At 39.9% G+C, this 27453-nt stretch overlaps 2 protein-coding genes across 10 annotated transcripts in view; one reads left to right on the top strand and one right to left on the bottom strand.

Moving 5' to 3' along the window:
• Positions 1-15089, top strand: part of LOC120807518 (phospholipid transfer protein) — a 28845-nt gene extending 13756 nt beyond the window's left edge. For 7 of the 8 annotated variants that reach the window (XM_040159668.1, XM_040159669.1, XM_040159673.1 and 4 more), the window contains 9 exons: positions 6742-6897; positions 6983-7159; positions 7508-7567; positions 8485-8649; positions 9737-9804; positions 11966-12008; positions 12254-12317; positions 12419-12495; positions 13961-15089. In XM_040159668.1, the coding sequence (XP_040015602.1) occupies positions 6742-6897; positions 6983-7159; positions 7508-7567; positions 8485-8649; positions 9737-9804; positions 11966-12008; positions 12254-12317; positions 12419-12495; positions 13961-14065 (915 nt within the window). In that variant the 3' untranslated portion in view covers positions 14066-15089. Of the gene's footprint in view, positions 1-6741; positions 6898-6982; positions 7160-7507; positions 7568-8484; positions 8650-9736; positions 9805-10352; positions 10449-11965; positions 12009-12253; positions 12318-12418; positions 12496-13960 lie in introns of those variants that run through there. The other variant, XM_040159676.1, reaches the window with a different exon arrangement.
• A 1765-nt stretch (positions 15090-16854) lies between these two features.
• On the bottom strand, positions 16855-27323 carry khk (ketohexokinase). 2 transcript variants are annotated; one of them, XM_040115448.1, is made up of 8 exons: positions 27157-27323; positions 25916-26032; positions 24640-24774; positions 22058-22130; positions 21484-21630; positions 18107-18195; positions 17746-17903; positions 16855-17432 (listed from the first exon to the last, which is right to left on the bottom strand). In XM_040115448.1, the coding sequence occupies exons 1-8, from the start codon at positions 27249-27251 to the stop codon at positions 17329-17331; spliced, it is 918 nt and encodes a 305-aa protein (XP_039971382.1). In that variant the 5' UTR covers positions 27252-27323; the 3' UTR covers positions 16855-17328. The 2 variants fall into 2 exon arrangements, with proteins under 2 accessions (XP_039971382.1, XP_039971383.1); XM_040115449.1 differs by lacking the exon at positions 24640-24774 and adding an exon at positions 24327-24461.
• Positions 27324-27453: the final 130 nt, after the last annotated feature.

Here is a 27453-nt window from a genome sequence, read left to right as displayed (position 1 = left end):
TTACAGTCAATGGGAATAACTTGCAACGGCGATTTTGTTTTTTGTATGCAACAGTGCATACGTTGAATTTGAAGAGACTGAAGTAAAAGATATTTTTTAAAAAGTAACTGCTGTAACATAGTCACTGGCTTCCATGCTGTTTTCTGCTGTTTAATAACCCAGTTTTCTGGCACGAACATGACAAACCAAAAAAAAAAACAGAAAGTTGAACTCATCTATTGGCAATGGGAGTCAGTTGCCTTTTATTTTAACAGTTTTACCTGTGCTTAAGAAACTTGCATATACGCGCTAATTTGGTGTAAAAAGGTATCTCTCTCTCTGACCTATCCCTTTTCTGACCCATTTTTCTCTCTCTCTCTCTCTCTCTGACCTGTCTGTCTCTGACCCATCTATCTCTCTCTCTCTATCTCTGACTTGTCTCTCTCTCTCTGACCTGGCCCCGATGTGCTGTGTTGCAGTGTTGCTTGGTTGTGGGAGAAGTTGTGGGTCATGACAGTCTGGACTATGTCTCTTGTATGAACAAGACGGTGGTGGTGTTCATAAAGAAGGAGCAGTTTGTTCATAAACTGATGTAGAGCGGTATGGTATTAGAGGACATGTTCGTCCACGTGTCTCCTCTGGCGGTACTGCCCACCAGAGTCCCTGTGCCTGGTGTCTCGCCTTTCATCCCAAATGAACTGCTGGAGAAAGAGTTGCAGAGGTTTGGAAAGTTTGCCAGTGGAGTTTGTTAGTCGGTTGGGGCTGTAAATATCCCAAACTTAAGCATGTTTTGTTGCTCAGATGCCAGGTCGTCATGTGCCTGGACTTGCCCACAAAGACTCTGGATGTTCCGTTCAGAGTCAAGCATGAAAATTATTTTTACAAGGTGTACACTAGCTCTGTCCAGATGAAGTGTTCTGAATGTGGAAGTGTCGGAGGCAAAACGGTTTTGTGTCTGCACAGACTGACTGAGGTTAATGCTGCTGTTTTGGCTGTGGGGAACACTGGGAGGAGGGCCGCAGATGCTTCCTCAGTTGCTGGTTGCTGGATCGCCACTGGCCTGGCCTCCAGTGCCGTCGCTGATTTTAGTGGTGCGGGGGCAGGCGCTGAAGCGCCTGAGGTGGCCCCAGATAACAGTGGTAAATGGGGCTCAGGGGGCAGGACATAGATGGAGGACAGGATAGTCAGTAGCCAGCTGTGAGTGATCAGTGTATATCTGCTGGGGCTGCAGAGAGGGGTGTGTCCACTGACTGTGTCACAAATAGAGACATCACTGATGAGGCAGTGCCATCCTCTAGGAAGTTCGTTATGTTACAGAAGCTGTTTGGTTATGAGTTACTGAATGAGAAGAAATGTTCAGGCTAAGGAAGCATGTTACTGCATTAAGAAAAGCTACAGCTTTCCCCAGAAGGAGAGCATTCATGTACCATTTTCATGCTTTATGATTTAAAGTTAATAAATCAGGGCACTTTTCATATAGAGCAGGTCTAGACTGTAATCGTTATAGTTATATTTACAGATACCCAACATTCCCCCATAAGCAAGCACCTGGCGAAATTGGCGAGGAAAAAATCCTTTTTAACAGGAGGAAACCTTGGACAGTACCCGGCTCATTGTGGATGGCCGTCTGCCTCGACGATGACTTCAGGACATAGATGCTCCAAGCGCTTTATTTTTTAATCTTGAAAAGAAAGAGGCAAGGCTGAAGCTTATGGCATGTCTGTGTTTTCCTGATGGAAGAATATCAACTGATCTGACTCAAATGAGAGTGCATGCAGTGGATTTTTATTCCACTCTGTTTGGGGTTGAGGAGTATGACCAGTGCTGTGTTGAAGAGCTTTAAAAGGACTTCCAAATCTTAATGATGGAGAGAAAGCTGACATGGACAGCGAACTGAGCCTGGATGAACTGAACACTGCAGTGAAGCAACCAGCCAATAGATAGTTTATCCACTGATTTCTACCAGCATTTCTGGAGCACTCTTGGCCCAGATCTTCAACAGGATTTCATGGATTGTTTTAAAAGAGGGGAGCTGCCAGCTTCATGTCATAGTAAATTGTGTAAAATTGTTTAAATTTTGACTTGTACCATACTGCATAATGAGTCCTCCTGAGTCTCTGCCTTGATTAACAGTAAGTAATTTCTGGGAAAGGTCAATAACCTCTCTGTAGTTTGCAGGGCAGTGATTGGGTACGTCAGCTCTACACCATGTTTTTGATAGCATTGTGATATCATAACTATTTATACTACTCAGAGGTTTTACTCTTCAGACAAAAGACTGAAGAGTAAATACCTCTGATATTCCAACAACTTATTTTAAATGAACTCATTGAAATACTCAGTAGAAGATGAAATGAAACGAAAGACACACGGAATCAACTTTTACACAGGTGACCTTAAGAACCTGTTAGAGTGGAATACAGACTTGGTTGAAATTATTGGCACCCCTGAATTTTATGTACAGATTTAGAATATCTTCAGAAATAAATACAAATTAACCAATTTTGTGTAATCAAAATATTTTAATAAAATATCCAAGGTTACTGAACAAAAGAAAATTAAAAAAATGTAAAACATGTACGCTTGACACAATTATTGGTACCCTTTTGATGAATTTAAATTAGTTCCTCAAACAAGATAACAAACAAAAGACCTGATCACTTAATTTTCAGTGTTCACATGACTTGAATTAACCAAAGAATGATGGTTTTAATTCATAAAAAGGGGCTGATTGTTTCCAGTTCCTTATTTACAATGGCGAAGACTAGAGAGCATCAGAAATGCTATTATCAAAAAACACAACAATTCCAAAGGCTACCAGGCAATCGTTAAAGATCTTGAAATCCCTGTTTCAAAAGTTTATAATGTTATCACAAAGTTTCACAGCCATAGAACTGGAGGTTTCTTCCTAGTACCACACATTTCCAGGATGTGGTACTAGGAAGAAACTCCATGAGAAAAGTCTGTTAAGGTTGATGCAGATTGTAGAAAAAACACCACGCAAGACATCTGAAGAACTTCAGGCTAACCTGGAGCAATCTGGAGTGGTGTTTTCAGCCTGTACCATACGCTCCACACTAAACCAAGTAGTTTGAAATAGTTTGATTAAAATAGTTTGATTACACAAAATTGTTTAATTTGCATTTATTTCTGAAGATATTCTAAATTCTAAATATTTTCTTATCAAATTAAGATTTGCTTCATTTGAAAGATGGTCTAAATTGTTAAATAGAGATTTTTTTCTTTAAAAAAAAAAAATACCTACATAAGAAAATTGACATTGAACCTAACTGTTTTAATTGAAGAACATGAATGTCACTATGTCCTGCCTTTTATGTGAGTGTGTTTCTGTTATTTTCTGCTTTTTCAATATGAGTGAGGTGTGCTTGGTTTGTTTTGATTTTGTCTGTTGGTCTCCTCACTCCCCCTTTGCCCTCTATCTCTCTCTCTTCCTCTCTCTACACACCTGCCCATCATTGCTAATCTACACACCTGCCTTGCCATCACCAAACTACTATAAGAACCCTGCACCGACTGGATTGTTGTGCAGTCCACTGTTTGTCGATTCACCATTCTTCTAGCTCTTACACTGGAGAATCCACTTTCCTTTTCCTGTTTTTTTGTTTGCCTGCTTGCCAGACTTATCTGAAGCCTGTCTTCCTTGTCTGCAGGATCACCTGCCTGCCCGCTTGTCAAGCTGGATGGCAGTCTGTCAGGCCTGCCAGCCAGCCCATGTCCTTGTCATCCCCACTGCTAGGCCCCTCCTGCAAAAGCCACCTGCGACAATCTCCACCTGTGTTAAAATAAAAGACTGACTTTTCACCTCACCTGTATGTCCGTCGTCTGCATTAGGGTTCAGCCTTGATCTGTGACAATAAAATTCTATTTTAGAGTCATTCCAATTTGGTCTCAATTGGTCTCTGCTGACAGTATGAGCTCTCTGGGTGTGGGGCTGAGGAGGATGTGGGTGAGGACGGTGAGGTGGAACAGGGTGATGAGTGCTGGGCCATGATGGTGTGTTTCTTGGGCAACTGGAGGCCCAATAGTGGCCTGCTGTGGTGGTTGAATTGATCTCCATGTTAATGTTATGTATGACATGAGGTGGGTTGTCTGTACAGGCCAGGGGGGTGGAGATCACAAACTGTGACTGCAGGCTCTCTCTGCCACCTTGGTGACTACCTGGGCTGTGTCTCAGCACAGGGAGTCCAGATAATTTGTGCCTGTGTGAACAATGATCTGGGGACAGCCAAGGGAGTCTTGTTGTAGCAGCTCTAATGCATGCCCAGTGTTCTTGCAGCGCAGGGAGACTACATGTTGGCCAGGAGGGAGTTGTCTGGGCTCCACATTCTTCCTGCTGGAGTCCATCAGTAGCACTACATGTGGCTCTGGCTTTGCTGGTACAGTGGGTAATGGTGTAGAGGAGGGGTCAGTTGAGTGGGTGTGGGAAAGGGTGTTGGGGCACCTCTCTAGCCAAGGCTGAGGGGTCGGGGGTGGGTGTGGGGTTGAGAGGCTGTGTCTGTGGGCTAGCTTTAGGAATATGGGCTGAGGAGAGAGAAGAGCAAGAGTTCTTGTCCTGTACCTGGCTTTTCATGTGTTCTAACTGTCTCCTGAGGCTATTCTCTCTGCTCTCTGTGTCCTCCTTCATCTTGGCCATCTGGCCAGTAGACTGGTGTTCTCTTCCCGGAGGGCATAGGAGGTCTGCCTGAGGTTATCAATGCTCTTTTGATGGTTTTCTTTCATCTGCTTGAGCACTCTCTCAGTTGCTGGATGTTCTTGAGTTCGTTGAGCCTGGTCAGTACCAGGTCTCTGAACTTGGTGAAATCTAGTTCCAGTGAAGACAGGTTTTCTCTCATTTTCTCAGTCAGGGTTGAGGGGTGAATGCAGTCAGGGTCTTTCTTTTGTGGTGGTTCTCTCTCCTACTCTTGTTCTAACTCCTCTGTGTCTGCTGGGTCAGAGGTATCTTTGGGGTTAACTGCTGAGCTGGGTCTGTTCCTGTCCACTTCTGTTTTCAGCTAGTGAAATATCTTCTCAAACAAGTTGAGACTAGTCTGGTTTCCCTGGAGCAGCACTGTTCCTTTAGTTTTATAATAAGTTAGGGTCAACATAGAATTCTCAGTGTCCAGACTCACATCCTTACAGATGATCTATTTTGCCACCATGGCCAATTCCCTCTTTGAAAGTGTGCGGGTAGTTATTACTAGCCACGACAGCCTATTTTCACCTTGTGTGTGTATGTGTATGTGTGTGTGTGTGTGTGTGTGTGTGTGTGTGTGTGTGTGTGTGTGTCTTTTATATGTCTGTCTGTGGACAGATTTTGTCACTGCAATAATGTCACAACAGTGCACGATAGAGTCACAAAACTTTACAGGTATGTAATTTATATCAAAATGAAGGCTGAGTTCGAAGATGAGTATAATCTGAGCAAGGGCGCCCGAAGTAGGGGGGTTGGAAGTAGGGAAGGGGCAACCCCCCCCCCCCCACACACACACACACACACACTTTATGCCCCTGGCCTACAGTCAATGTAAGTCATGGCTCACTGTATCCCAGTTTCAATCATTTTTATCCACTCTAAGACATTAGGTAAAATTACAGACCATCTTACAGTGGGATCACAGCACCTGCAACGGCAGTTAACATTTCGACGTTCCGATCCATGAGTACTCAGCAGTCATTACCAGCTACGACAGTGTGGCTGGAATGGTTTCCACCTGGTGAGTCTGTGTGTCATCATTGCAAAATGTGGTCCTGAAGACAACTACTGTAGCGGGAACTACCACAGAGGCAACTTTGAGTAATTTGGCAAGTGTTTATATGTCTGTCTATCTGTCTGTGGAGAGATTTTATCTCCATGATAGCATCATAACCGTGCAATATGCACTCACAAAATTTTACAGGTTTATAGTTTAAATCAAAATGAAGGTGTAATTCAAAGATAGGTGTGGTCCAACTCATGAGTACTGCTACTACTGATTACAGGAGTACTAAGTACTCATAGGCTGAAACATCAACATGTTGACGGGCATCGTAGTGGGTGTGATCCTACCGCAAGATGGTCTGTAGTTATAGACAGCGTTCCTCCAAAACTCTGGATGTTTGGTATGGAATATCAGGTTGTTTTTAATTTTCTTGCTATTGAGGAGGATGTAATTTGCATTCAGGCACTCAGGGTTTTCTTATAGGGACTTTTCTTTGTGTTTCTTCTTGGCATGCACACTTTTACACTTAGCAGGTTAATCAATTTCTCTGCACTCTGATGTGTGTGTGGTGGTCTTCATGGAGACTGATGCTACCAACTGTCACTGGTAGCTAGCTCATTACTTAAGCTCTTAATTTTATTAATATGTTTAAAGACGTTCTATTTTAAATAGGCATAAAAAGGTAAAGTCCTTCTTTTCCCAGAAAAGGTATCAGTTTTCTAAAACAGGAACGGAAGGCTTACCAGTCCTTTGTTCTTCAGACTTATTCCAGTTGTTAATAGCGGTCCACTTAGGCAGATCCAATCTGTCAGTTGGTCAGCTAGCTTTAGCTTGTAGTTTTCCTTTTCTTCAAAATCTTGAGGTTCAGATATATCCTTTTGTCAGTATCCTCTATGTACCTTTAACCACCTATTTATCGGATTATTTCTGTATTTTGTTTCTGTCCCTTTATCAAAAAGTTGAAGTATTGTTTAGATTTTTTTTTTTTTTTTGCTGCAGCTGCTCTTGGAATTTCTCTCTCTCTTTATGACCAGTCTCTGTCTCTGACCTGTCTGTTTCTCAGATCTGTCCAGCTCTGAATCACGCTGCTCTGGTTCATGTGAACTCGATGTTGGAGACAATACCAGTAAGGACGGAGGTTGATCAATTTATTGGAATTGATTATTCTCTGATTGATGATCCAGTGGTGACGTCCAGGAGCCTCGACATGCACTTCAGGGTGAGACTCAGACACATATTTGATCATATCATTCTATTTTATATGATATATTATGACATGAACTCAATGTATTTTGTGTCTGTAGGGGATGTTTTTTGACCTGTCTCATCAGAACGACACATTGGTGAACTACGCTGTCGACCCCATCATCAGAGAGTATGACAGGATGGTTTACCTTGCTTTGTCCGAATTCTTCTTCGACAGTGGAATGTTCTCGTACTACAGAGCAGGAATCTTCCAAATGCACATCGTCAATGAGAAGGTCACAATCAACACAAAACCCCCCAAACAAAAAAAGACCCATAAAACCACAACAGTCTGTCAAAACCATTACAGACTCCCAAAACCACTACAGACTCATCAAAGCACCAGAAAACCATCATATACCCTCAAAACCATCACAGACTGTCAAAACCACTACAAAGCATTACAGATACCCCAAACCATCACAGACCCCCAAAACCACCACAACTATGATAGACCCTCAAGGCCACCAAGGTTTCTCAAAACCACTATAGACACCCTGTAATCCTGAAACCATCAACAACCAAACAGACTGTTTCTCAGAGAACTGAACTGACCTTCGTTTTTTTGCTCTCTCGTCCTGCAGATGTCCAAAGATCTGGAAATGTTGTTGAGAACCACCTACTTTGGAGCCATCATGATGCTGGTGAGTAGAAAAAGTGGAGACAGCCATACAGTAGAAACACAGTAGAGCTACAATAAAGACTGTTGAAACATAGTAGAGACAGCAGAAACACAATGGAGATGGTCACCAAGTAGAAATACAGTAGAAACACAGTAGAAGTTATAGTCATAGTCATGGCTAGTCTTTACTGTTATCTACTGTAGTTATTTTTATTGATCAGCACTGCTCATTAAAACACCTGGAGGTCTAGGAGACTAGTCTGACCAGTTTAATCTTTACTCTTTGGGGCTATACAGACCAGTTTAATATTTACTATATGGGACCAGTAAGACAAGTTTAATATCCACTGTATCGGTCTGTGAGATTCAGTATATCACTGTAGTAATGTATTGTGTCAGTTGTTGTTCAAGCTCTCTGTGTGCTCTGCGTAGAACCTGGTGTAGTACTGTTTATTATTGTAGTACTTCAGTACCTGCTGGCCTCCATGTTCTCCCTGTGTGTTTTGGGTAAAACCTACCATAGTACTGTAGTCAGTTACGGTACTTCATGTTCTCCATGTGTGCTCACGGTTGAACCCAGTATAGTACTTTAGTATTGTGTATTATAACTGTACTTAATGGTCTCTCTGTCTGTTCTGGATAAAACCTTGTGTAGTACTGTGTGATATTGTAGTACTGTATAGTACCTGCTGTCCATCATGTTCTCCCTGTTTAGTCTGGGTAGAGCCTGGTCTAGTACTCTGTATTAATGTAGTACTGTGTGGTACCTGTTGCCCTTCATTTTCTTCTTGTGTGTTCTTGGAAGAACCCAGTTTAATACTGTGTAACTGTGTAGTACCAATTGTGCTTCATGTTCTCCCTGTTTGTTCTGGGTAAAGCCTGGTGCAGTACTTTAGTAATGTGTATTATTACTGTACTTCATTTTCTCCCTGTGGGTAGAACCCGGCTCTGGTGGACGCTCCACTCTCACTTCAGTTTGCCGTCAATTCACCTCCAAAAACTTCCATCAAGACATCTGGAGCGACAGTTGTCATGACGGCCATTGTCAAGGTGATGGTGCTGCCTCCAGGTCAGCCTCCGGTCCAGCTCAGCAGCATGACCATGGTATACACAGACAAAGGACACAGAGACACATACAAACACACAATGCCTTCCCCAGCCCTTTACCCTTACCTGACTAACCTGAACCCTAAAACCAGGACTTCACCCTCAAACAGCCCCTTTTCTAAAATTTGTCCACACAACCATAGTAAGACCTGTAGACACACACACACACACACACACACACACACACACACACACACACACACACACACACACACACACACACACACACACACACACACACACACACACACACAGAGAAACATGCAAACCTAAACACACAGTATGAGCCACAGTAAATCTTCAGCTCTGATTGGTTAGCAGCTGACTCTCACTTTTTTGTGTCTTCTGTCTGTCACATGTTTTCCTGCAGTTGTCACACTGATTAACAATTTTAATATCAGCTGGTGATTCCAAAGATGTTCTCGACATTCTCAACAACATACTGACATTTTAAAGTGGTTTAAAATAATCTTTTTAGGATTTCAGTTCTTCCTGATTTAAATAACCAAAGCTCAATTACCAGCTGGGGAAAATGGGAAACTGCCCAGGGGCCCCAGACTATGAGGGGCCCCAGGTTCCTCCATCTTCCCTGGTTTTGGTAATTTGACTGTTTATAAATGTGTTTAGTTATCTGCACCACTGTAGTACAATATCAGCTAACATGAGTCCTGCATTAATAGATAATTATCTTGCCCTGTGGTGTGGAGGGGCCCTTTGTCACTCGACTCACTTGACTTTTAAGACTTATTATTTTAGTTTATAGTTTCTTCATGGAGGATATTCCTAAATACATGTACATTTGTGTCCGATCAAATCACCACAAACTGAGACATATGAAGTAGTGTTTCAGTGCAGGGGGGTCTGATTGAACTGGACTTAATTTGATCTAGTAAATTTTTGCCCAGGCAAACTAGTCAATCCAACCGTTCAAACAACTGTTTACTTCAGTACATGGTTCAGGTGTCAGACAACTCCTGATTATAAACTGCAGCTTTCATTCCAGTTTAACCACCAGTTCATGAGTTTAAACAAGTGTAAAGATTGAAACTGAAAATATGCTGTTTTTAATTTCTCCCCCTTGTAGGAAGCAAAGTTTAATGCCAAAGTTTCTATGAAAGGAAAACGTCTGGCTGTTCATGCTGACCTCCGCAGGTACACACACATACACACACACACAGGGTTTGGGGGGCTGTGGGACTGTGGGGGGCTGGTTTTGTTTCTATGAGCTATCCAGTACTTGTTTAACTGGAATGACGACACCTGGATGTCAGAAAAGAAGGACAATATCAGAGTCAACCACAAAAAGTCCCCTAACAGGAGGAATACTGCTCAAATTAGAACCATTTGAATGACCAGAGTTTTTGAAGGATCTGAACTTGAAGTGGATCTCTGACAAGACAGTAAGTCTACCCATCTGCAGCTAGTAGCACAGATTGTGGTTCTATACCTGGTCTCTTCAGCCATAGCAGGACTCAAAAAAAGGATCAATCATACTGGACCCTGATGATTATTAATAAAGGACCAGAGTGTCTGTGTTCTCAGCAGGTAGTCCAACATTATCAGTGGGTTTTTGGACTCCACCAGTGGAGTTCCTGTCAAAGATTCAGTTTTTGGTTTTCACGGACAGGATCTGAAGGTGCAATTGAGGTGTGGAGTGAGTCAGTATGGTGACCTCCGGATTGTATCTTTGCTCTTTGCAGATGTTGTGGTTCTGTTGGTTTCATCAGACTGGGACCTCCAGTGAGCGCTGGGACAGTTTACAGTCACCTCCCAGTCTGAGATCCTGGTACTCTGCTTGAAACCAGTGGATTGCTCCCTTAAGGTTGGGAGGGAGTCACTACTCCAGGTGAAGGAGTTCAGGTATCTCAGGGTCAGGTTTACCAGTGAGGGTCAGATGGAGCGCAGGAATAACAAACTGGGTAGAGAGCTCAGATATCACGGTGGAAATATGTTTGCTTGAACACTGTTTCCATTACATTAAAATATAGTGATGTAGCATTTGTTCATGTTGCTCTTTGCAAACAAACTGCTGCACTCGTAACCCAAATAGTAGCTGCAGCCTCTTCACCCAGTACACATACATGCACAAATTCATTCATTCACAAGTTGTGCAAAGTTACAACACATGAGCTTGGTCACTGCCAGCACAGCACCTCCTGATCACAACCCAAATTTAGTCCCAGGATTTCTTTGTGGTGGTTTTGAGCCTATTTGTGGTGGTTTTGACGCTCTTTGTGCTAGTTTTCAACCTGCTTGTGGTGGTTTTGAGTCTGTTTGTGGTGGTTTCATGTCAAAAAATTGTTAGAAATCACCAAAAGATTGGAGAAACTTGTTTCTTTTTGCAACACATCTTGCAATATATGATGAAACTTCACTTCACCACAACCAATGGTCAATTACAGAGTCCGCTATTTTAAAAAAAAAATTGCATAATCCATTAACTGTCAAAACTCCCAAAGTATTTGTTCAAATGTACCAAAATGTACCAGAACTGAGTTCAAATGTACCAAAATTGAGTCACAGATTGTTTAGAGTCTGAGTGTGAAATGTTGTTAGAAAGTTTTGAAATCTGTATAACAATAGAGTAGTTGTAATGCAGTGACTATAAATGTTTTAGTGTAATATGTAATGTACAAACAACATGCCCTAACTTGCCAATTGTAAATATAATGAAACTCTCAGAGAACATTTCTTTCAGCTCTTTATCTGTAAAATTGAATTTTTGGTGAATATTTAAACATCAACTGCATTAATTTTCATAGGCCTATGTTATTGTTAATTTTCAGGTTGTGAAAACCAAAGACACTCGGTTTACTGACTGAACTGAATATGAGACTGAACAAAGTCCAGGGTTCAAATCCAGAAGGGGGACCTGTCCTCCACTCTATCCCTTAACTTCTGCTGCTGTTGACTTGATGTTAAAGGCACAAGAGGCTGATAAAATAATTCACCCTTTTCCAAACTCAGTACGATGTACTGGTCACCAACACAATAATTCATAAGTGTTACAGGTCATTACGTTATTCACTCTCTTTGACTTCAATGCAGAACTTACTGATTGTGCGTACAACTCAGTTACTTTTTAGTGTTCATTGCTGTCAATGTAAACTGCCTGTCCTTATGGTCTAGTGATCTAAACACATGCCCTGTGATTGTGTGAATGGATTGAATCCAGCCCAGCAACTTAAGTGTGTGTCTCCCTGCTCCTCTCATTGTATAATGTGTATATGTGCAGCAATGTTCTTCTTCTGACTATATTTTTGTTTGTTATTGATCACATCACAGTCAGAGTGAAACTATTTTCACCTTTCAGGTTTAAAATCTTCTCCAACCAATCAGCTCTGGAGTCTCTGGCAGTAAGTGTCGTTGTGTTTCATCTTTTACTACAAGTTATCACATTTACAAATGGCAGCAGAGATGTGAGTTTTTAATCTGACTTAACACACCAAGCGTTCCCTTAGTGACTTTTATGTGTAATGTGGTGTTTCTAAAAACAGGGGTCAGAAAGAGACTATTAATCACAATACACCACATTAAGAACCTGTGTCTCTTCCTGGCCCGTCTCTCTCTCTTAATTCCTGTCTGTCTGTCTGTCTGTCAGTTGATTCCTTTGCAGGCTCCTCTAAAGACGATGCTGCAGATGTCTGTGGTTCCTTTAATCAACAGTAAGAATCTGATTCATCAAAAATGTAAAACATGAACCCACTGTGACACTGACTGCTGTAATGATGTTTTACTGACTGCATTTGCATGTGTGTATGCTCAGACTGGACCAAGAGAGGAGTTCGGATCCCTTTGGCTGATGGGATGGATTTCATTGAGGAGGTGGTTGAATATCACAATGTAAGTCTATTTATACATTAAAAAAGAACGTGTATATATATATATATATATATATATATATATATATATATATATATATATATATATATATATATATATATGTGTGTGTATGTGTTTGTGTGTGTGTGTATGTATGTATAGTCGCAGAGCAACTTTCCTTTGAGATTCTGGTCCCTGTTGACATGATAACATCACATAATTTCTGATGAATTTTGTCAGCTGCACATTCATGCTGCCAGTCTCCTGTTCCATCAAATCCCAAAGATGTGTTTTACTGGATTTAGATCTGGTGACTTGGGAGGCCACTAAAGTTCACTGAACTCATTGTCATGTTCATGAAACCAGTTTGAGACAACTTTTGCTTTGTGACACGGAGCATTATCATGCTGGACGTAGCTATTAGAATATGGTAAACTGTGGCCATAAAGGGATGCACATGATCAGTAACATTACTCAGATGGGCTGTGGCATTCAAACCATGATTGGTTGGTATTAAGGGGCCCAAAGTGAGCCAAGAAAACATTCCCTACAACATTACACAACCACTAGCAGCCTGGGATGTTGACACAAGGCAGGTTGGGTCCATGGATTCATGCTTTTACTTCCAAATTCTGACCCTACCATCTGCGTCCCTCAGCAAAAATCCAGATTCATCAGACCAGATTATGTTTTCCCAGTCTTCAACTGTCCAGTTTTGGTGAGCCTGTGCCCACTTCAGCCTCAGATTTTTGTTTCTTGGCTGACAGGACTGACACCCAATGTGGTCTTCTGCTGTTGTAGCCCATCCACCTCTGGACGTGTTGCAACAAGATGAATCCGTCCTCGAAAATGCTGCTCACTGGGAGTTTTTTTTTGCTTTTGGCATCATTCTGAGTAAACTGTTGAGCCCCTTGTCTCTAGAGTTTTGGGTGAAAATCCCAGAAGATCAGCAGTTTCAGAAATGCTCAAACCAGCCTGTCTCGCACCAACAATCATTTTTACACTGTGATGTTTGATGTAAACCAATGTTGATGTAAATGGACTGCACTTATATAGCTTTTCTAGCCTTATTGACCACTCAAAGCGCTTCACACACACACACTTTTCTATACATACAGCGCTTTGTGTACATACTCACACAACAATGATACATCGATTCAATATCACGCCTAAGGACAGTTCCACATGAGTAGTTGAGGATCGAACTACCGACTTTGCGGGTAGTGGACGACCTGCTTTATCTCCTGAGCCACAGCCGCCCCATGGTCAGGAGGATGCTCAGGAGGTGGTCAGGACCTCCGCTGACCAGGTCCTGACCTGTATCTGCATGATTTTATGCATTGCACTGCTGCCACATGATTGGCTGATGGATAATTGCATGAATAAGCAGGTACAGGTGTTTCTAATAAATTGCTTGTTGAGTGTATGTATATAACCACTCAGTGTTGCCCCCTGGTGTTGACAGCTGCTGTGTTGATCTCTGCAGGGTTTTATCGTGATCGGAGCTAATCTTCACTTCAGCAAAGGACTGAGAGAAATGATCGCAGGGCGCATGGAGACAGAACCAGACACCAATACCAACACTATCTAGCTCACACACCCACACACACACACACACACACACACACACACACACACACACACACACACACACACACACACACACACACACACACACAACACTGCATAAATATGTATATGACACTGAATCATAAATATAGAGATATGTTTATAAAAAAGACATACATCACAGATGGGTGACAAATTAAAGGAAAGACTTGAATAAATGAGTGGAGAAAAATATTTAATGCTGATGCGTCCCCAAAGGTGCACTCAATGGTACAATTAAGCAGGTAACAAGCAATCATGCTGTGTGGCATGTATAAAAATGCTGAACATACCCAGTTCATTCTGATTTTGTATCACGATGGCAAGAGGAACAGATGTAAATAATTGATTGAAGCTCCTGCCGATTGCAGGAGCTTCAATCACAAAGGCTGCTCAGCTGGGTAGTGTTCCAATGGGAGCAGTGTCTAAAGTGACATCTGCATTTAGATCTATGGGAAATATATCAATAAATAGGGTTGGAAACTGTGGTCATCAGCGCACATTTGATGACTGTGATGCTCATGAATTAGTGTCAATATGTAAGGAAGAAAGAAGAACAACACAAGAACTGCACTGCAGGACATGATCAGACTGTGTATATAAACCTTCAGTTGGCAGTTTATTAGGTCCACCTAGCTAAAATTAATGCAGTCTAATACAACAGTACTGTAATAAATCCTTCGTCATGAAGGTTTTAATTTTCAGTTTTTACTGAAACTGTGTTAAAGCGGTGTTGAATCATTTATATCATCATTGTGGAAGTTGTAGTTTGTGGTGCTGTTGAATTGTATTGTGTTATGTTGACAGGTGTTTCTATTATTTTGTCCATCCCATTCAAATCAATGAGGGTAGGCTAAACCATAGTAATACCTTTCTGTAGGATGGAATACAGTTCAACAGCACCACAAACTACATCAATAAAAACTGAATATTATAACCCGATAAAGGAGGACTTATTACAGGATTGTTGTTTTAGACTGAATTAGTTCTATTGTTCCTAATAAAATGAGGACTTAGTGTATGTATATATATATATATATATATATATATATACATATTTTTTATACAAAACATATAGTATGTTTTGACACTGTTTGATTATATTTATAGATATATGTATATATCTATAAATATATATACATATATCTATAAATATATATGTATATATATATATATATTTTTTTTTTTTTAATTGATCACTTTAACCACAGTGCAGTAAAGAGAAAAAACACGTAAATCAAATCAGCATTTGCTGTGAACCCCATTTGCCTTTAAAACAACACCAGTTCTCCTCGATACACCTGCACAGTTTGTCAAGAAACTTGGCAGGTAGGCTGTTCGAAGCATCTTGGAAACTGCCACAGATCTTCTGTGGATTAAGGCTGTCTAAGCTACAGAGACAGTGTGAATATATGAATGTCATATATATATATAGTACATATGCATATATATAATTGTGTGTGTAAAGAAAGCTGCAGAAATATAGGTATTTATGCATTCATGATGGTTCAGCTTTTTAAACTTGCCACTGTGGCTTGTAATATAACCTACAGACAGGGAAATGATGCAGGAACAGATTTCACAGATACGGATTTATCTGAATGACACACCAATGAAAAGAAACACTATTGGATCAACAAGAATTTTAAAGTGTGATTATTTGCTCTGAGACAATAACGGTCTGTTCAAACTATAAACACAACACTTACACACTGAATCGAAATAACATGGTGACCCTGTGTCAAAGCACCTGTTCTCTGCCGTCTCTGGGCTTGTGGCTTATTCAGGTGTGTCCTTCAGTGAAATGTAACAGTCAGCAGAAAACTGATGTGTTCAGGAACTCTAAAATAAATCAGACTTCTGTCATTTTACCAGCAGAAAGTTTATGTGGAACATAAACTTAAACCCCAGAATTATACTGGGACCAGTGTGATAACCAGTGTGATGACCTCAGGTCAGAGTAAACCAATGTAAATCAGTGTTAACCAGAACTTAACCAGAGTAAACCAGTGATGTAACCACACTGTTAGCTTGAGTTAAACATGTTACAGATATCACACAACACTGATCTAATGGCTCATTAGAAAACATTTGTTCATGATCATTACCTGTTAGACTGCACTTTAACCATGGCAACATGGTTAAAGTGTCATGTTGCCATGTCATGTGACTCCTATATTTGATCATTGTGATTGTATGTTCAAGCATCGTGTAACTGTTAACTGTCAACAAACAGTTAATTCATCACTGTATTAAAAAGAGTTATATATGCAGCTGATGGTTGCTTGTTGTCATGGTAACAGGTGAGTTTTCAGTCTGGAAGGTCTTACAGAGCAAGATCGATAAAGATTTGTTTCAGTTAAAACTGAAGTGTCTCCACAGTCTGAAACAATCAAAAAAATCGATTAAAAACAGACTGAGGTCAGGAGATCAACATAAGCAAGATCAGCTAAGAACAGCTACCTGTTCTCTCTCACCAGAGAACAGGTAGCTGTGCTGATGTTAATGTTAATGCAAATGGTAGGTTCAGAGTTTACACTGAGAACTGCACTTACTGAGTAGTGACAACAAGTAAACACTTGTAACCATGGTAAGCATGCACAACAAAGACTGAAACATCAGCTACCATGGTAACCATACTCAACAAAGACAGATAAAAAATGCAAGACGAACACGAGACTGTTTTTTGTGTTTGTCGATTAAAACTAATAAACATTTTAAACAACATGAACACTGCTCATTGACCACTGAATGATTTGATAAAGTGGCAGATTTTATTCTCATTTAGTAAAAAAAATACAGCAGCAAACTCATTTTACTTCATTTAAACTAATTGCATCAAAAAGTAAAAACAGTATCATTTAATTAGCAGCTTGATAATAGTTAATTATCAAATAAAATCAATGAATATATCAGTTGATAATCAACTGCTATTAGTAAACTAACAGCTATTTATCACTTAACCTCAGGTAACTATCAGTTAATTATCAGTTTATTAATCAGTTATATATCAGTTCATGCTTGTAAACAGCTCTTTCACAAGTTGATGTGATAAACAGATTTGTCACAGTTTTTTATTTAGCTTAACTTTTCAAACTGATAATTATTTAGATTTTGTTAAACATAATGTCATACTTTGTTATTATTTCAGTCATTAAAAATAAAAGTTTCTTCTCTGAGTTTCGCTTCAGTTCTGTAAATCAGCCACAGTTAGGAGCTGAAACAAACCAGTTTTTAACTCTCTGGTCACTTGTCTGCGAAATTTTTGCAGATGCTGCTGTAACCATGGAAACCACACTTCCTGCCGGCAACTCTGCAGCCGAAGGTCAGAGCGTCCTGCAAACGTCCACCTACAGATGGAAAATATATTTATTTATTCACTTATTTAAAAAAATTACAGACAGACATTTTGGAAATAAATGAACTACAAAAGAATTCAGAGCACAAAACAAATCTGATCCGTGTTAAGTCTGCAGGTTGACATCTGAGAACATTCGGGATTTTTAAGATCAGAATCAGATGTAAGACCAGTGAAAACAGAACAATGAAGAGTGATGAAGAACAGTAATGTGGTGGGCAGTGTTAGGTCTCACTGTTGGACAGTATAATGTCACACCATTGGACATTATAATGTCTCATAGCTGGACATTTATAATTTCTCACCATTGGATAGTGTGTAGATGACGGCGGCGTTGAAAGTGTCTCCGGCTCCGAGAGTGTCGACCAGAGTTTCAGGAGGAAAAGCGTCTGAATGAACGATGAAACCGTCAGGACCCAAAGCATCGGCTCCTTTTTCTCCCCAGGCACACACCAGGACAGCCCTGAGAGACAGACAGGTGAGAGAGAGAGAGAGAGAGAGAGAGAGAGAGAGGGGTGAGACAGAGAGAGAGACAAACAGTCCTGAGAGACAGCCGGAGAGACAGGTCAGATAGAGAAATACAGGCTAAAGAGAGAGAGAGAGAGAGAAAGGTCAGAGAGAGAGAATGGTCAAAGAACTGCTGACCTTTGACCCTTGACCACTCACCCCTGTTTGACCCGGCTGTAGAGTCCTCTCAGAGCAGCTTCAGCCGACTGGAAGCCAAAGTGACGAGCTACATCTTTACTGACAAACACCTGAAGCCAAGGAAGACACAAGAACACCCGATATTCTGAAATTTGTCAGACTGAACAAACTGTCACAGACTTTATCATGTTGAAAACATGTTAAGGTTTTTCATCATGTTAAGGACATTTTAAAGTTCTTTATCATGTTTTTTTCTTATCAGCTTTCTCATCAACATGGGAAACAAACAAACATACACAAGGAAATACACAACAATTAACCCCACTCCCACACCTTGCAGCAACCCAATATACATTACAATTGGCTTTAGTAGATCAAAATGGAGAAGAAAAAGAAGAAATTAGGAGAAAAAAAGTGGAAAAATATGATGGCTATATGACAAGGAAGTTTAAATTCAAAGATAGATTTATGGTATTATTTGCATAGCAATAACCATATAGGGTCTATGATCTGGTACATGTTCATAGAAGTGCTTTCACTTTGTCATTAAAGGAATTCCAGGCACTGATGGTTAATTGTTTGGGATTATGCATTCTTGCAACTGTCAACTCAATATACGCTGTATCTAATAAAGATTATAGCCAATGATTACGGGACAGAGAATGTGCCGCTGTCACACTGTGATGACCCCTATCACTCTGTTGGGGCTCCCTGTGTGTGTGTTTTTCCTGTTAGTGCAGGATGCAGTCAGAGTGGCAACGGTGTGTCGGAATGAACCACACCTGAAACAACTCCTCCTGATTGATAGCCTCTATTTCAGGGGCGGATATGCCAGTTCTCTCTCTCTCCCTCCTCCAAGCAAGAAGGATTTTGGTGCAATTCCAATACATGTATAGAAAAGAACCTGTGTCTCCATCACAGCTCTATCATCAGATAGACCTTCCTGGAAATGAGATACTGTACATTTTATGCAGAAATTTGAAGTGTATCAGTTTGTGGTTGGGCTTTTTGGAAGTACCATCTAAATTGTTCCAGACTATTAACCAGCAAATGTCATCCACAGAACAGCAAAGATCTCTACTTTTTTGATGGACATCATTGCTTTTAAAATGAGGTTCCTGTATGAACTCCATCCACTTGATGTCTGCCTAGAAGTCTAAACAAGCAGTGCGCTTGACTGGATTATTATGCCCATTTGTATTGACGCTAGCCAACTGTAAAGCATTGTGATAGAAATAACACTGTCAGCGGCAAGAAAGTGTAAAATGCACCAGTTCTCAGCCAAAAAATGGCACAGGTCACCAAATAAAGTGTTAAGACTCAGGTAGACAGTAAATGTTACTGCTAAATACGATTCTGCCTGTGGATATACAAGCTAGAAAATGAAAGAAGAGGGGGCAAGGAGTAAAAATAAAAGCAAATAACTTTCCAAGGTAAATTTGAGGCCATAAAGGGTCGCATTCCCCTGGTACCAAACCTACTTGGGAACAATAATTCCCTGAGTTACATGTAGTAACCGCAGAAACAAAAACATTATCACCTTTGGTGGTATATCAAAATAACCAAGCGAAACCCCTTACTAACAGACACTAAGTAAAGTCAGCTAAGCCCAGTCAACAATGCCCATTCACCTAGTGAGAGTTAAACTATCCAACCTGGTAGCATCCATAACAGAGGTTCAAATCTGGTAAAGAAAGCATTTAGATAATTGGCAAAACAAATTTCATTGTCTGTCATGATAGGTTTATTTGGATGAGATATTCCGGTCATGGTTTTCACAGTATCCCACACCCTTTTGAGGTTTTTGGCTTTATAGGCATCTTTCAGATGCTGTCTGTGTGCCAATTTTTCTTCCCTCAATCTAATTTTCAGTTCTTATTCTGTCTAAGTACTCAGGATTAATTTTTTTCAACTGCACTTTCCTTGTATTTAACTTGTAACTGTTTTTCATGTAGTAGTCACAAATGGTTTATTATTTGGATAGAGTTTAATCTCCTTTGTGGGGACAACCAACTGTACACAGAAATTAATGTAGTAATTTGTAACTGCAGTTATTTCATCTAGTGAACCCTCCTGAAAGATTTTCCAATTTTTTTTTACTTTCATTTGTCCATGTCTTTATCACATTCTTTTCTGGTTTACTTCTCTTGAACTTGGTATTATACACTGGGATCACGTGCAAAACATTATGATCAAAATTTAGTATGGGTGGTTTACACTTAGTCACATACGTACCTTTCACATTTACAAATCACGTCTAGAGTATTGTTTTTTCTGTAACATTGTCTCCAAATGACACTGTTTCAAATCCCCGAGCACTATTGTCAGTGCATCAGAGTAATTAAGTTGTAACTTGTGAACACAGTAGGCTATGGTGCCAGCGACCTGTGATGCTTTGCCGTTTGGAGGCGTGTACACAACGAACAGAAAATATATGCAAATTCTCTTGGTAAATAAAAAGGTCTTAATGTCATACTGAAAATTTCTACATTGGGATCACAGATCTTACATCTTACTGAGTACAGTTGTTACCATAGATCATTTATGAACATGCAAATACTGCCTCCCTTAGTTTTCCCTGAATCTACCTCCCTGTCTGGTTACAAAAGGGTATATCCAGGGACACTAGAAAGCGAGCGACGCAAAGCAGATTGTAGCTAGCTTTCCGTGAAGCATAACAAAAATGCTTCAGAAAATTCGTTGCAGTACCTTGTGGATGTCCGTATTGTGTTCACTTTGTTGCTCAATGAGTGCAGATTAGTAAGAACAATAGATGGAAGGGGTGGCTGATTGAATCTCTGCTGTAGGCACTTCTGGGTGCCCCCTCTCCTTCCTCATTTATTTTCTTTTTAGTTCTAAATAGTTCCCCGGGGGATATTATCCAACATCAAACAGTAGAAGTGGCTTGATGTCATCTCCTTAGTCAGTTTGGATGGCAGCTCAAACAGAATTTCTCAGCTGCAGGAGCACACAGGCCATGGCTCCTCACCCCACATGTCTGTTACCATGTTGCAAATTAGGTGTAATGCTGGAAGTTGCACTGACAGACACAGTCCACGTAGGTCATAATCCACAGAATCGGAAGCACAGTTTTCAGGACACTCATCTCACACTTTACACCAAGAGAATTTTCAGACGCGACAAGTTAGACTACTTTAAACAACTTTTAAACAGAAACACAAATGGAGGATACGGAGCATACTGGGATGCAGAGAACAGCTGAGCAGCGCACTGGAAATTGTATGTCCAAGTGTATCTTTTAATCATAAGCTAAACACATATACTTTAAAGGTCTTTATCATGTTAAAGACGCAAATTAAAGTTCTTTAATCATGTTAAAGACATGAACTGTATGTTAAAGTTAAACCAGCTTAAAAACTACTCGTAGAGACTCGTACCACGTCGCCGTGAGGAAACAGCTGATACAGTGGCTCTCTGGTCTTCTCTATCTCCACGGAGATGGTGATTCTCTGTTGCTCTGGTAATGTGCTGTTATATATCACTACCTGCTGGATCATCTTCACCTGCTCCTCAGCATTTCGGCCCTGCAGTTGTTAAAAAAAGTACAACTCTAAAACATATAAGAACTAATACACCAGATAATACTGGTATATTTCTGTGTGCTGTAATCTAGTAATGACACAGTTCACATCCTGTGGTAAAAACTGTTATGTTAGTTTTGGAAATTAATGTAGATGTTTTTTTACAGCCCTTTGAAATAAGGCATCTTTGACAGGGTAAATTCAGATCAAGAAAGAGGAGTTAGTCTGGTCAAGTTGGTTAGTCAGATTAGTGTGGCTTTGTCAACTTTGTCAGGTTTAGTTGAGTTTGCTTTTAGTTTGTCGGGTTTAATTTAGTCTTTTGGGTTCAGTAGTGTTTGTTTAGTTTTTCGGGTTCAGTCATGTTTGTTGGTTTTAGTTTAGTTTGTCAGGTTTGTTGTGCTTTGGTTTGGTGGTGTGGTTCCTTGCTCACCTCCCAGTGGATCCACTTGAACTGATTGAGGTCGACTTTGGAAAAATCCTCCACTGTGACATCAGGAAGGTTCCTGATGAATAGGTAGTGATGATGAGTTTGTATCTCTGTTTAATCCATCGGACTGATGAATGATTGATCAGACTGATGAACGATCAATCATACTCACAATCGATCAGACTGAATTATGAGGAGTAGATCCTTTTTATTTGATCTGAATGTGGTTTTTATGAATAATATTTTTGTTTTATGTATACTTTATATCAGTTAAGACTGAAACGAAAATGTAAAAATTAGCCGCTTATTTAACATTCACCATGAAACAATTAAATCAATTTTTTTGCGAATCAAACATTCACAGAGTTTTATTACGAAAAGTTGACTTCCAAAATTACCAAAAGAAAAATAAACTTTCAATATCTACAGGGGGGATTTAGGAACATTTGTAAATAACATTTATTTGTTGCGAGATTCAGAAGAAAACTGAAATTATTATTTTTGTCTTTTATTCTTATCAGTATCTGTGAAGTTGAAACAGAAGTTTATGAAACACCTGGACAGGTGTGTTTATTAAATGTGTTTTGATTATTTTGGAAGTAAACTTGTCAGAGACTGCAGATTAACAGTGTAAATACTGAACAAATTTCATTACATCTCAGTGTGAATGTGGTTGTTTAACATCAGGGAAATTAACTCAATCGATGAAGATGAATTAAAGTAAAACCACTGCAGAGACTCAAACCTACTGAAAATAAACCAATGAGTTTGTGATGAAGCCTAGTGAACAGTTTCCCCATTTCCAGTCTTTATGCCAAGCTAAGCTAACTTTTTCTCCCTGTTCCCAGTCTTTAAACTAAGCTAAGATAACCACATACATCTGTACTGAACACACAGACAAACACAAGCACAAGATCTGAACATCTCACTCCCTGAAAATGTGCTGAACTGTCTCTTTAAATGATAAATAATGATAATTTAAACCAAGAGATCTCAGTGACAACAGCCAAAGTGTTCAGGAGAGAATCAGTGAAAATAGTCATATCTCAGACTGAACAGAATATAAACCCGAATATATCAATTTAACTGAACTGAAACTCTTTAAAAAAAAACAACACACACAATGGTTTAACTGTTGTCAGTTTTCTGTAAATGTACTAACACAGATCTAAAATTGAGAACTGATTAAAACTGTGACCGTTGCATCCCAGGACTCCTCAGTAAAAAAACACCTTCATCTTTTAATAAACCCATTAATAGAATTGTATTTTGTTAGCATTCATGTAGTTCCTCTCCTCTTCTTAACCTCCACTCAGTGTGTTTGGTGGACCCATTCAGGCTCAGGGCCTCAGTGTCTCACTCTGCAGTGGCTCATGTAACCAGCTGCGATTACATCAGATTCAGGATCAGGATCAGGTGTTCATGCTTCCTCCAGGCGGTCACACAATGTTCACTAAACACCTCAGAGTGTTTATTTTATAGACTTGCAGCAGTAGATGAGAGGATCTTACACCACATTGGTTTTTTTTTCTTTGATTGGTGGAGGGGCTGTGGCCTATCAGAGTGAACATATTTTACTTTCAGACCAAACAAGGTTCACCTGAAACACTGATTTCGGCGCTTGGAGCAACGTACTGTTTGTCGATAATGCGGAACTTCAATTAAAGATTTTGTATTTTAACTGATGAGCAGAAACTTGCTGCTGAGACAAAGAAGCAAAACGAAACCCTGAACAAATTTTAAACTAATTAAAAAGAGCTCAAACATTAAAAGTTTAGTTCAAGGAAGATTTATCAATATGTAATCATATTAATTTGAGCACAGTCTCTCTATCCTTATTGTTTAGATGGGTACAAAGTGAGAAGTAATGCCTGTTACTACAGGGTGCAGATGGTCCTGATAGTTCCAATCTGCTTGATTAAACAGGTATACTGCTGTAGCGTAGCTTCCTGGAGACACGTTGGTAATGTAACTGTAGATCTTATGTTTGATTTACGGTCAAGAAAGAGATAATAAATACATAACTATCAAGCATTCGCAGCATCTATTAAAACAGCCCAGTTTAAATGGTTAACAGGACCAGAAAAATGTGTACTTTTTTCTGTGAGGTTTTGAATTTAAATATGGTCAAATAGAGATCTGCTTATTGATTGATTTTCTATCGGATGTATGAGATTAGTGACATGCCCATCTTCATGGTAACAAGGTCTGACTGCTAAAGAGGTATTTAGTGAACATTGTTTTACGCTGGCCGGTCGTTGGTTCATCTTACGTGTCGGAGAGAATGACAGTTCGAGATCCGCTGGACGGACAAACCACACAACATGCACAAGGGGTTTCACCTTTGACCTGCCAGACCACTGCTGACATGTCAACTGCATGGCACGCAAAGTCGGCCATGATGAAACTAAACCAGAGAGACAGAAAACACATCAGCTCTGTCCTTCAACATAGAACAAAAGACGCACAGGAGGCTGTGGTCTGATTGGTGGAACAGAAGCGGGGCCGAGCAGCTCCAGGACTACGACGATGGAGTTCCTGAAACAGAGGCAGTTATTTACACACACACACACATCTGTTCACACCTGTTCATGTGGAGGATGGTGCGGCTTCCTGTGCTGATGTTGCTGATGACCACAGAGGATGGAAGGGCACACTGAGTGTGTTCAGACACCAGAGACACGTCAATGTGGAACTTCTGAAAATCCTCCATAATAAAACTACAGACAGGAAACTGTTTATATCTCTGTTCTCCAAAATAAAACTACAAACAGTCTGTCATCACCTGAACTTTAAACTAATCAGATTCTTCCAAATGAAGGACATTAAGTATGCAGAGGAGATGCATAAACAAGGAGAGATGAGGAGAGAGAAGACAAGAGACAAGAAGACAGGAGATGAGGAGCAAGGAGAGAGGAGACAGGAGACGAGGAGTGAGGAAACAGGAGATGAGGAGACATGAAACGAGTAGAAAAGAACACAAGGAGATAGGAGACAGGAGATGAAGAGACAGGAACAAGAAGACAGGATACGAGGAGACAAGGTGAGAGGAAATGAGGAGACAGGAGATGAGCAGATGAAGAGAAAAGCGACAGGAAGCAAATATACAAGGAGACGAGGAGATAGGAGACGAAGAAATGAAGAGAAAAGACACAGGAGACAAGGATACAAGGAGACAATGTGACGAAGAGACAAGGAGAGAGGAGATGAGGACCCAGGAGATGAGGAGATGACAGCGTTTCCTCTCATCCTGACTTTGACGTCGATGTTTTGTCTCTTCAAAACTTGTGGACTTTACTCTGATAAACATGATCAATGAGGCTTCAGCTGTTTCCTTGGATACAATCAATAATGATCGGCGTTACCTGCTTTAAACATAACTATTTACATTAACAGTGTTTATGTTATACATTTGTGAGTGAACATTATTAAACTATCACAGGAAAAATAAACAGTCTGATTAAAGTGTACATGATACTAGCACTGTCAGTTATTGATGAACGTATTGATTAACCTATTGGTGAATATATTGATGAATGTACTGATTCACATATTGATGAATGTATTGATGAACGCATTGAATGTATTGATGAATCTACTAATGAACGTATTGATGAACTTATTGTTGAACATATTGATGAATCTATTGATGAACATTTCGATTAACGTAATGATGATGTATTGATGAATATATTGATGAATTTACCTATAAATCTATTAACAAACGTATATCACTATGCGATAAATGTATTGCTGAATGTATCGATGAATGCAGTAATAAACATATTGATGGACATATTAATGAATATATTGATGAATGTACTGATGAACCTATTGATGAATGTATTGATCGGTACTCACTCAGCCACAGGTCCAGCAGACAGTGAGCCCATGAAGGCGCAGGAAGCTCCGAGCAGCGACAGTACCGTGCAGGAATTTGAAGCGTTTCCTCCTCGCTGCCAGCGCTGTGATAAACACCTGCAAGTACAGAGACTGATGATGAAACTGTACCATTGTTCAATATCTAATGTCATTTATTAATGTTCAATATCAGAAACATGTTACAAAGTCGTCACATTTTTTAAATCCTCTGAAGATTCCTGAGATATCCTCTGTTATGATTTGGCACTATATAAATAAAACAGAATTGAATTGAATTGACTTTAAACATGGATGATGTTCGACTTTGACACATTTAAAAGGTCCAATCAGTGTTCCAGATGTAAACTGAGGCCCTGCCACCACAAACTTGACTGACGGAAGAAAATCCTCTTTCTACTGCTGTGTTTCAGCAGTAAAAAAACGAGGAGAATGATTTTCTTCAACAAACCTCAAGTGAGTTTCATCCTCCTATTTTTATTAACATTTTCAATTTGCTCTTAAAAAAACTAGTGTAAACAAAGTAAAAGAAAAAACATACAAATGAGCAAAAAGGAGAGTGTAAACACAGTAAATAAAGAGACTATAGTCTTCCTCACATTTATACATGAAACAAATAGAAAGTCAGACTGTAGGTGAAAATGTAATTTGATGGAAACTTGAGCTGTGTCTTGTCCTGCAGATACTGGAGCAGCGGTCAGACACATTTCGTTTCCTCATTCATACACTCAATACTGCAGATCAGCATCAAAGATCAATAAAGTGCAGGAGTTTATGTTGCAATATTATATCTTTCCCAGAGGATTATCTTTACTAATGTTACCATTTTAAAATCTAAACATTGTTCTTCAGGTGAAGGTAGTAAAGGAAGTTTTCCTTAAAAATCTCTCCGTCTCTGAACAGCAATGCAGCTGTCAGAACAGTTCTTTGTTCTGCAGCAGAACCAGGAGAACAAGTACAGGAACACAGTCAGTAAACAGTGGATCAGTCAGTGTGTTTGTGAGCTCAGATAAGCAAAGTAAAATTAAAAAGTTTGACGAGAATCAGTAACTGATCAGATATTTCTGTTTCTGTATTCATATTATCGATTATCTAATACAAACACTGTTTATCAGCTCCAGCCTGACCATGTCACTTATCATCAGCCTGTGTTAGCATAAACCTGTGTTAATTTCAGTCTGTGTTAGCATCAGCTTGTGTTAGCATCATGTGTTAGTGCTAACCTGTTATCGGTATCTTCTTCGGGATATTTGTCAACTACGTTGATGATGTCCAGACAAACCAGGCCTACACAAAGAACCTTCTTCTTTTGCTCCATGTTGATCCATACACTCAGCTGTAGTCTGGACTTTGACACACAGACGTCATCTCCACCGAGTCGTCTCACAGCTATAAGACGCACCACTTCCTGTCATTAGACATTATAAAATAAGAGCCTTACAGACAGTAGCTGTTCGGTACCCCAGTAATGCCTGCGTTCATCTTTCTTCTTTTTAACAAAACGCATTACTGCCAAATGC

The sequence above is a fragment of the Xiphias gladius genome, chromosome 21, assembly GCF_016859285.1.
Source record: "Xiphias gladius isolate SHS-SW01 ecotype Sanya breed wild chromosome 21, ASM1685928v1, whole genome shotgun sequence".
Taxonomy (NCBI): Eukaryota; Metazoa; Chordata; class Actinopteri; order Istiophoriformes; family Xiphiidae; genus Xiphias; species Xiphias gladius.
The sequence above is the reverse complement of the archived record's forward strand: the minus strand, read 5'-3'. Positions and strand labels throughout refer to the sequence as shown.